This window comes from Vitis vinifera, chromosome 9, assembly GCF_030704535.1.
Source record: "Vitis vinifera cultivar Pinot Noir 40024 chromosome 9, ASM3070453v1".
Classification (NCBI taxonomy): Eukaryota; Viridiplantae; Streptophyta; class Magnoliopsida; order Vitales; family Vitaceae; genus Vitis; species Vitis vinifera.
The window spans coordinates 3,152,972-3,164,017 of record NC_081813.1 but is presented as its reverse complement, the minus strand read 5'-3'; the positions used below and the strand labels follow the sequence as shown (position 1 = coordinate 3,164,017).

The 11,046-nt window shown below is 37.6% G+C and overlaps 1 protein-coding gene across 1 annotated transcript; it reads left to right on the top strand.

Moving 5' to 3' along the window:
• Nucleotides 1–1,272: 1,272 nt before the first annotated feature.
• Nucleotides 1,273–10,244, top strand: LOC100254912 (protein PAF1 homolog). The gene is made up of 12 exons (XM_002278039.5): nucleotides 1,273–3,398; nucleotides 3,879–3,947; nucleotides 5,199–5,306; nucleotides 5,401–5,581; nucleotides 5,664–5,740; nucleotides 5,842–5,961; nucleotides 6,552–6,657; nucleotides 9,063–9,149; nucleotides 9,293–9,361; nucleotides 9,445–9,516; nucleotides 9,612–9,755; nucleotides 9,874–10,244. Exons 1-12 carry the CDS (start codon nucleotides 2,464–2,466, stop codon nucleotides 10,012–10,014), a joined length of 2,109 nt encoding a protein of 702 aa, XP_002278075.3. The 5' UTR covers nucleotides 1,273–2,463; the 3' UTR covers nucleotides 10,015–10,244.
• The last annotated feature ends 802 nt before the right edge of the window (nucleotides 10,245–11,046 follow it).

The following is an 11,046-nucleotide window of genomic DNA, read 5'->3' as shown; positions in this document are numbered from 1 at the left end:
TTCCTTAAATTCTAAATTTAAAATATTTTATTTATAAATTCTATAAATAGTTTGCACAATTAATAATCTTTCATTTTCATTTCAACTTGTTTAAAATTTCATGTGCTATATTTTTACTTTGCATGACAATCTTGGGGCAAAATTGCTTAATGGATTAGATAAATTAGCAAGACAAAATAAATAAGTAATTATGTAGTAAAAGGACTAACCAAAATTTGCCTATAAATATAGATATGATATTTAATGATCTTCACTGATGATTCACAAAGGTACGAGGGAAGAGAAAGGAAGTTCGGAGATTGTTTGACTTCACTAAATTTAACTTGATGATGGTCTTTTAGTACGTGATATTCAAATTTTGTGACTTGTTTAAATCTATTCAAAATAATTAATCAAAATAATGCCATTAGGTAGGGAGGAGTACCAGCGGTAGGGGGGGCCGGAGGGGTACCAGCTGGAGCCGGTCGAGGTGGTTAACAACAATAGGGAGCTTTGTCGGCTTCCAACGCCGCGTGGAACTGGGAAGAGGCGACGACAAGGACGGTTGCCGGCTTGTAACAGCCGCTGGTAGAAGTCGCCTGGGTGTCGCGGGGCGACAACGCATCGAGGGTGAGCGGAGCGGCAGACCAACAATTGTTGCGGGGGGAGGACTAAAGTGGGAGGGTTTCCAGTTTATAGCCAGCAGTCGTGATGTTCATTATATACCTTCCAAAACGACGTCGTTTTGATGCTGTTTAAAAAAAATTAATTAATTTTAATTGAATCGATCGGTTCAGAGAGATCTAGACGATTCGTCCGATTCATTGGTTGGATCGCCGATTCAAACGGTCTAACCCCGATTCAATACCATTCCAGTCCAATTGGTCAAACCGGACCGGAAACGTGTCCTGTCGACAGTCGGACTAGTCCGGTTTTTAAAACCATGAAACAATCTTGTCTATTAAATTGTGTTCATTTATATGTACTTTTTAAATGCTAAGATAAATAAGAGTCTGTTTGATAACTATTTTTTTAATATAATTTTTAAAAATAGTTTTTAAAAATAATTTTATAATATTTATAAAATAAAAATCTATTTGAAAACTTATAATATTTTTTAATATTTTAAATATGTTTAAAAATTAATTTTTGCATAAATATTTTATTTTTAATTATTTTACATGTTAAATATGTTTGCTCTATTTTTGTTCTAGGAATAAAAAATTGTTCTAAAAACAGTTTCAAAGAGGCCTAATTGTATTAATTCATTCATCATTTGTTCTTCACCAAATTCCTACTTCCTTTATTTGCCATCTTCAACCTTAATGCCTTTCATTAAAAAAGAAAAATTAATTTGCAAGAAATTCAATTAAGCTAAAAATTCCAACTAAGCATCTACTTGATTTTCCCATGAACAGACTTCCAAAAATTGAAAAGAAAACAAAGCAATTAATTAAAATTTTAATGAGAAAACACGAGAAAAAAAATGGAAAAACGTTTACTCTCAGGAATGGCTGTTGGATGCTTATCAGGAAAAAGTCTATCCCAAAAATGCCGAAAAATCCAAGAGGATGCTGATGGTTCGTAATAAATTCATGGTTTCAGGAATGTCCAATTTCGCCCAAAGTTTCCGATATTGTTAGAAAACAGTGGGTTGGCCCCGAAATCTTCTGACACTGAACGAATCAATGCTCAGAAAACAGTGTGCTTGTGTTTCAGTATAAAGGCTTCACTCTCCTCTCTCTATACTTCTACTCGCTTCTGTCTCTTTTCAATCTTTGCTTTGTTTTCTCTTTTCTAGGGTTTTTTCTTGAATCACAGGGTGGTCATTTGCCTTCTTTTTATTGTTTTCTTTCTTCCTTCTGTTCCCTGGGGTTTCTTTTTGTTATGTCGGAAAATTGTGGAGTAAGTGATTGAGGTTTTATGGTTCCCTAGGGTTTTGGTCTGTTTGAAAGCTGATTGAGAAGTGGGATTGGTTTCTCTCTATCTGGGTTGTCGGTTTTGGTTGAGAAATTGCGAATTGGGGAGTGGGAGATCCTTCATTTGAATTTTGTTGTCGTAGGGTTCTGTTCTATCTCGGGGAAGTTGAGAATTGGCATTTGAATAAAATTTTTGGGCAGTTTTGTTTGCGAAAGTTGAAATTTTGCACTCAATTTTATCCCTCGTAGGGTTTTGATGAGTTTTGCTGGGAAATCAAGAAGCCAAGGTTTGGCATTTGGATTTTCTTTCTCCTAGGTTTTCTTTGTCTCTCGAAAACTTGAGAATTGGCATAGGAATTTTCTCTTCTAGGGTTTTAGTGACAAAATTGGAATCAGTAATTGGGCTCTCTCCTAGGGTTATAGTTGATTTTCTGAGATAAAATCGAGGAAACAGGGAGGTGGCATTTGATACCTCTCTCCCCCAGTTTATAGTTTGTTCAATTAGAGAAATCGATTTGGGGATTGAATTTCGTCTCCCACCAAGGATTTTTGTATTTTCGTTCCCATGGCGTCCTATAGGCCATTCCCGCCACAGTCATCGTTCCCTCCCCCACCCAATCAGAACCCTGTTCCACAACAACCACCCCCACAACCACATCCACCACAACAGCGTGGAAATCAGTATCCTCAGAATTGGGGTTATCCAAATTCCAATTATCACCATGGAGGGTACGGATCGTCTGCCTCGTCTTCCCAGCATTACGGTGGTCCTTCAAGAACTCAGCATCCTCCTCCACCCCCTCATCAGCAACAGCAGTACCCATACCCTCCTCCACCACTTGACTCGACTTACCCACCACCACCACCACCACCAGCTTCAATGCCACAGCCCCCACAAGGTCCTATGTATTACCCTTCTTCTCAGTACTCTCAATTTAGTCATCAGCCAATGCAGCCACCGCCGCCACCACCTCCTTCATCCCCACCTCCAAGTTCTTTGATACCTCCCCCACCACCCCCTGCATCTCCTCCACCACCTCCTTCTTCAGTTCCTCCACAAGGTCAAAATAAGGAACCTGCTCCAGATGGAGGATCCCATGGACGGGATAAGGGGGCACCTAAGGATTTAAGGGGTGCTGGGAGGCGTGAACCAGGGCATTCAAATCAAGGACCATCTGGAAAACAGCAGAAGCCCCCAGTTCCACCTGCGCCAGTAAAGAAATCAAATGGGCCTCCTGGTAGGGTTGAAACGGAGGAAGAAAGGAGGTTGAGGAAGAAGAGGGAGTTTGAGAAGCAGAGGCAAGAAGAGAAGCAAAAGCATCAGTTGAAGGAATCCCAAAACACAGTGTTGCAGAAGACCCAGATGTTGTCTTCTGGGAAAGGGCATGGGTCAGTGGTGGGGGGGTCGCGGATGGGAGAGAGGAGGACTACTCCATTTTTAAGTGGTGATAGAATTGAAAATCGGCTGAGGAAGCCAACTACGTTTTTGTGCAAGTTGAAGTGAGTATAAGACTTATACATGTGTATTTGTTTTGTTAGCAGGTTTTTTCTTCTTGTGATACAGGCTTTATGGTGCTTATCTTGATTAATCTATAATTAGTATTCACATGGTTGTAGGATTATAGTTTTGTTGAGTTGAGCAGTGCATTTGATTTAGATCTGAACGCTTGCTTGCATATTAAAGAATTGAATGGTGTGAAATTTCCATACCTTGAAATAGATATACCTGGTAGTAGCTGGATAATTTTATTTTACTTAATTCATTTTTTTGTTTTTAAAAATTTTCGTATCGTTCTTTGGGTGTTGGAGGGTGTTAATTACTGAAAATGCCATTCAGAGAAGGCTTGCATGTTATAACTCATAGATCATGAATTGGTGTATTTTTTTGTGGGTGTGAATTTGTGCTTGTGTCCAGATGATTTTTCAATATGTACCTTCTTTACTTCCAAAACTGACAGCCTACTTTCTGTCATCTTGAAGATTTCGAAATGAGCTACCAGATCCTACAGCACAACCTAAGCTCATGGCTTTGAAGACAGATAAAGATCGGTATGTAATTGCCCAACTTTGTCCACATAGACATGCTTGCATTATTCATGTTTAGTTACTCAATTTTTTTAACATTTAAATGTATGCATATATTTATTGGACACATATTTGTATGTGTTGCATTAGCATTCAGGTTTTGTTGAGTATGAAAGAATGATTCAAGGACTCAATATCCATGCACACATTTCTGGTGTCAGTGACCTAATGCAGCCATATGATGCATGGATTTTGTGTAAAATCAAACACATTTCTACTGTTTCTCATGTGCTTGGTATAGTGAGCAAGTCCTTCAGGGATCCATGGATTCATTGGATTTGATTTTTTTAAATATATTTCTATTAGTTAATATTGTAATATTTTTAAATGTATTTCTATGAGATGATGTTGTCAATTATGAAGCATGACATGGTATATTCCATAATTTACAATGGTAACTCATAGAGGTACATTTTTTTAAATTAAATTGGAGTGGACTGCGAAACATTTGGGTGCTGGTTTAGGGAAACATTTTCCTCAAAATTTTGTTAACAAAGGTGTTGAAAAGCAAGCTGTGAGATGATGTAATGCATGTGTTTATAAGCACAAAGATGAGTTTATTTTACTTCTTTAGTCAGCACTACTTTTTATAAATTGCTGGTGTTATTCATCCAGGCAATTGGATAACTAAGAGGGGAAGCAAATCTTCTTGGGAATGTGTAGGAAAGTTCCTCTTTCTAAAGTAATGATTCTTGTATATGTGGAGGGGATGGCATTGATAGAAGTGTCACTAGTTTTCTTATCTTTGTCAAGTACAGTTAGTAGGGTTGTGTGTCAGTTTTTTAAGTGCACCAGCTTTCCAGATGATGTTGAAGGTCTAGGGAACAGAAATTTTGTCCTGTCAAAGGTGGCTGTACAAAAAATTGTCCTAGGTGAGTTCACTTAGTGGTTCTACACAAGAGACTTTCCTACCTAGACAATTTTTTAATTGACCACCTAGACAGTGCCGTGCACCATACCAATTACACTGCACAATTCAAAATTGTTCAATACAAGACTGGCACTAATTCAATCCTAACTCCAGCTTATATGGCATTAAGGTTAAACGTTGCTGAAACTGGTTCTGCTACCCTAGATCATTTCAAACTTAAAATTTTTTGTGTTGAAAATGTTGGAAGCATAATTGTATTGTCCTTTATTGTCTTTCAATGTGTTCAAATTTCATATTGTGATTCCATTCGGACGCTATGGTAATACAGTTGTGTATTTTTGCAGATTCACAAAATACACAATCACCTCATTGGAGAAAATGCACAAACCCCAACTGTTTGTGGAGCCTGATCTTGGGATACCACTTGACTTGCTTGACCTCAGTGTATACAAGTATTTATCTCTCAAGAGTCTCAACAGCTTTTGAATTTTTCTTTATAGCATACAGCTCCGTTAATCTCCTCAACCTCACTTTTTGTGTAATCAGTCCTCCCAGTGTAAGACGGCCACTTGATCCAGAAGATGAGGAATTGTTGCGTGACGATGAGTCAGTAACCCCTGTAAAGAAGGAGGGCATCAAGAAAAAAGAACGGCCTACTGATAAAGGTGTTTCTTGGTTGGTTAAGACACAGTATATTTCTCCTCTTAGCACAGAATCAACAAAGCAGGTATGATCTAGCTACCAGATTTTACAATTTAACTAGTATTATTGGAAGCCAAGTCATGGTTGAAATGAATTGCAATTTGCAGTCTCTCACTGAAAAACAAGCAAAGGAACTGCGAGAAACTAAGGGAGGCCGAAACATTTTGGAGAATTTCAACTCTAGGTTCGTTGTACTCCAACTTGTCTATGTGAAGGGAATCTAAAACTGCATACTTTCTTGTGATATTTTGTTCTTTTCTAATGAAAGGTATAATACTTTTCCAGGGAAAGAAAAATTCAGAACATTGAGGCAGCTTTTGCAGCATCAAAGATCACACCTGTTCACTCAACCAATAAAAGCTTAAAACCTGTTGAGATTCTGCCACTGCTTCCTGACTTTGCTCGGTATGGACTTTATTGCAATTGGATTTTTTGTTCTTTGCCACATAGAATGACAGTGTTAGACCTGAATACACAACATATGTTGCTTGCAGTTTTATGTTACTATTCTCTTGCATAAATTCCCCATATACTGAATTCATATAATCTGAGGCAATGCCAAGACCATTATGTATCTAGTGATTAAAGCACGATATGGTTGGATTATTTTCTTTAAGAAAGCTCCCTTCTTGAAAGAAAAAAATTAAATTGGTAATATTAATGAATTAAACTGCATTTGAGTTCCAGAATCTGTAGGTATTGTCTGACACATTCATATTTGAAATTTTAGCCTGTTATCAGCTGGGGATTCCAAAATTAAAAGCAAACTATTGCGTATATCTATGTTTAAAAATTCTAGTTATATATGGTAATTACCTCACAATAGCTGGTATTAAAATTTTCATTTGTGCTTCAAATATTGCTCCTAGGATTTAGTTTATGGGTGGTACATTATAACCTCTTTAAATATTACTCACAATGCTCATCTTGTTTCCCGTCATTTTTATATTAACATCAAGCTGATTTGTGTATGATACTGTTCACTGATGTACCAGGTATGATGACTCATTTGTGGTTGCGTCGTTCGATAGTGCTCCTACTGCTGATTCAGAAATCTACAGCAAGTTGGACAAAACTGTTCGTGATTCTCATGAATCACAGGTCAGTTATCTAAGTAGGCTATGCTCTATAGATACAGCAGAATGGTACCAAAAAACCAAGGGATATCTACTGTGTCATCATTCTCTATTTTTTGTTGGCCAACAAAAATATATCAACAGCCCCTTGAAAAAAGGAGTTGTATTAAAGCATACATGTAGTATGTGGAATGACAAAGAAACAGGGGGAAGAAACAAAAAACTTTCCACCTTTTAACTAGGAACCCACAAATCAACAACTCTCTCCTCTCTCTCTCTCTCTCTCTCTATCTATCTATCTATCTCTCTCTTGCTAGACACACACACTCAACCAATGAACAAAATCCAACATAGACAGTGAAGCTTCTATGAAGTTTCTAGCCTAAAGAAAAAGAGCACATAGGCAAGGCTTTGAGAGCCTGATACGATTGTACCACATTTTCAAATAATTTCTGATTTTTCTATCCAAGTGGTCCAAAATGAGCACTAAGGAACTGCCCTCCTTTATGTACTTCCCTACAAAACTCATTAACTTAATAAAGTTTCTCTTACTGAAGAAGGCAACACTCTTAATGCCACAAGAGCCTTGTTGTTACATCCATGTGGAAGGATGCGACCAGCTGATTCTTCTTCACCCTTGCATAGATAGCATCTATTCACTAAGGTCCATCCTTTCCTTTCTAACTGACCCAAGTCAAAAATCCTTGCTAGAACCTCTTCCCAAGCAAAGAACCCTACTTTCATTGAGGTCCATGAGTTTCAAACTACTTTCACAAGAAATGGCCCACCCTCCTTTCTCTGATTCGAAGTAAGAATAGGAAGCTTTTACTAAGAATTTCCTCTACTTCAAATCCTTCCAAATCAACCTATCCATACTATTCCTCATTGTTGATCTCTCTTGAAGGCTCATTAGCAATGCTTCAACACTACACAATTCAATTACATGGAACTGTCTTAAGTGACAGTATCTCCAACACCCTCCTGTATGATTCTTCCTATACACATCTATTACCCAAGAATCCTTTGAAGTAGCTATTACAAACAAAGAAGGGCAAGAGATGCTCATGGATGATTCACTGCACCAAATGTCCTTTGAGAATTTCACTCTCCTGCATCTCCTACAATAGAACTGGTTGTTCTTGTAAAGCCTTTCCAGCCTCTCCTTATTGCTGTCTACACCCTATCTCTAACCCATCCCTCTCAACATGAGAACACCCTTTGAGAATTTCACTCTCTTGCATCTCCTACAATAGAACTGGTTGTTCTCGTAAAGCCTTTCCAGCCCCTCCTTATTGCTGTCTACACCCTATCTCTAACCCATCCCTCTCAACATGAGAACACCAATCACCCACTTCTTCCAAAATAGCCTGCTTCTGCATAGGCTCACTTTCTGAAGCAAACCCCTTAAAACCCTTGTTGAGGATAAATAAGTTTCTAATACCAAACAATCCTTCTTATACATGCAAACAATTGACCATTTGACCAAATGAGACTTTTTCTCAAGGGTTCCACCCCCAAAGGAAATCTCTTTGAATCTTCTCAAGTTTTAACCTCAACTTTTTGGAATGACAAACTAGAATATAAAGTATATTATATATTGGGAAGCTGGACAATTGCTGGACTATTTACTCAACATAAGCCTTTCTCTCTTTGATAATTATTGCTGATTCCATAAAGCTAGTCTTCTGTGGAATCTCTCTTTGGTGGGGGTGGTGGGGGGGGGGGGGGGGGGGGGGGGGGGGGGGGGGGTGGGGGGGGGTTGTCAACTCCACTTGCTAGCATTGAACTAGTTGGATGTTGCAATATACTTCTGTCATTTGTTAAACTAGGGGTAAGAGTTCAAAATTCTCAATTTTTTTTTTTTCCTTATAGGTGAGTTCAAAATTATATTTGCCCAACACTTTTTACACAGGAGTAGATGGCTGCATGAAATTTTTTTCCTCTCTTTAATTTAGCCTTTTTTACCATGTCTATAATTCAAGATTGGTTCTTCCCATATTCAGAATAGCTTTTATCTGATTCTTCTGAAAATTTAGGGATTATATACCAGTAGAACTAAAAAATGCAGGCTAAGTTGGATATTTTGTAAGGAAGTTTAAGGTTCTATTTGGATCATGGAAAGTACCAGGGAAAGGAATATTGGTAAGAATTTTATTGTTTGATTTATCATGGAAAGATTTGAAGGAAAATTAAACATAGCAAAAAATTATACAGAAACTTGTACATTTTCAATTTCTTCATTTTTTAGATTATGTGAAAACTTTTATCGAGTGTTAACATAATTTGTATTTTTCTTCACTTTTTCTTTTCTTCCATTTTCCTCGTATTTTCTTTCCTTCTGTACTTCCCTCAAACTTTCCAAGATTTAAATGGAACCTAAATTTTGTAAATCTTTTACTATTCTTACACATCCTTTATGCTCCACTACAGGCAATCCTGAAAAGCTATATGGCAACAGGTTCAGATCCATCTAAGCCTGAGAAATTTTTGGCCTACATGGCTCCTTCACCAGATGAGGTATGCTGTACCTTCAACTAGACATCTTGAACACTTTGTACTTCCTAATCTTGATTCTAGCCTCATTGTTTTTTTCTTTCATGTTTTACTACAACAGTATCATATTTATTAATTTTATTTATCAATTTTTTTTATTGTGGCAGCTGTCAAAGGATATATATGATGAAAATGAAGATACATCTTATTCATGGGTTCGGGAGTACCATTGGGATGTACGTGCCAATATTTTTTTTGAAAATTCCCTCAGCTATCATTTTTATAATACTACTTGAAGGTGTTTTCAATGTCTCAACAGGTACGGGGTGATGATGCAGATGACCCCACGACATATCTCGTTTCATTTAATAAAACAGATGCCCGATACTTGGTATTCCACTTAAACAAGATTTTGCATCTGCTTTTGACTACATCTGCATGCAGGGCAACCAATGGGCTTTTACTCATATTTTTGTGATGATGCAGCCTCTTCCCACAAAGCTTCTTTTGAGGAAAAAGAGGGCGAAAGAAGGAAGATCCAGTGATGAGGTTGAACATTTTCCTGTGCCTTCAAAAGTGACTGTAAGGCAGAGACCAAATGTTGCTGCAATTGAACTGAAGGATGAAGAGGTATTGCTGTGGATTTGTTTATAGAAGTCATAAATTTTTTTAGTCTGCTTCACTACTTTGTGGATTTTAGGTTGCCTTTATTAATCCTCTGATTTCTTTCACTTGATGTTGCTCTTAGGTCTACTCAAGTTCCAAGAGGGGCGTTTCGAGTTCAAAGAGGGGGGTAGATATGGAGGATGGCCTTGGGAGATCATATAAGGGTGTACAAGACCAACACATGGATCAATCCAGTGGAGCTGAAGATGAAATGTCTGATTGATTGCCATTCCTGCCAGCACTGCTGCCTTGAGGAAAGATGAAATCCAGTGGTGCACTGATTGGGTCAATACATGTTAGGTTTCTTCCTTCCCTACCATAAAACACAAGGAAAAAAAAAAGCCAAAAAAAGAAAGGGCTATAATTGTAATCATGTTTTTGTACCTTGTAAGCATGTCCATCTTTTTTTAACATTTAGTTTTTCTTTGCAATGATAAATGTTTTTTTTCTCCCCCTTTTTTTGTTATTGATGAATGTTACTTGAGCTAATTTATTTGGTCATAAACTGCAGGCATTGGTCTTATGTCTGGACCCAATTTTTTCCATTTGCCTGTGCAGATGTATTATGACAGAGGCATATACTTTCTTCCTAGATTGTCAATATGTGGCTATGGCATATTGCTTCACAAAGTCATGACATTCTTATTTTGGTTGACAATCTCTGGCGAAAACCCATAATTTCAGGTTCACTTTTCCAACAGAGGTTTTAGGTCTGGAGCAGGGGTGAACATCAAAACCAAGTTTACAGACCATTGGCAACGATCCAGCCTGCTCATATGTTATGTACGATGAATGATCAGAATTGATCCAAACATGCCAACTAAGAACTGGATGGAGGAGATTACAGATGGGTCTTTCTAATTGATAACAATTTGAAGAGTTTCATGGGGGGTTCCATTTAGCATAAAAGATAAGCAGTCAACCCCATTGTTCTCTTGAACAGAAGAAGTAATTGGGAATGAATTAGTTAAGTTCCTCTGCTTGTACACTAATCGCTTTTATCTCTCTCTGTTGATTGCATGTGAAATCTGCTTAAATGAAATGGAACATGGAACCCACCTGAATTCACCGCAAAAAAATGAATTGAAGTAATTCATAAGGAAGCAAGAAGAAATGGTCAGGAAGGTTGCAAGATCATTTCCTAATGGCCACAGCCCTTCTGTGTTCCATGCGTGTGAATTATCTTTAGGTCTTTTTTAAAATTCTAAGGTGCTAGAAAAAGCTTAGGAGGCTTTGGATTGGAAATCGGATCTCT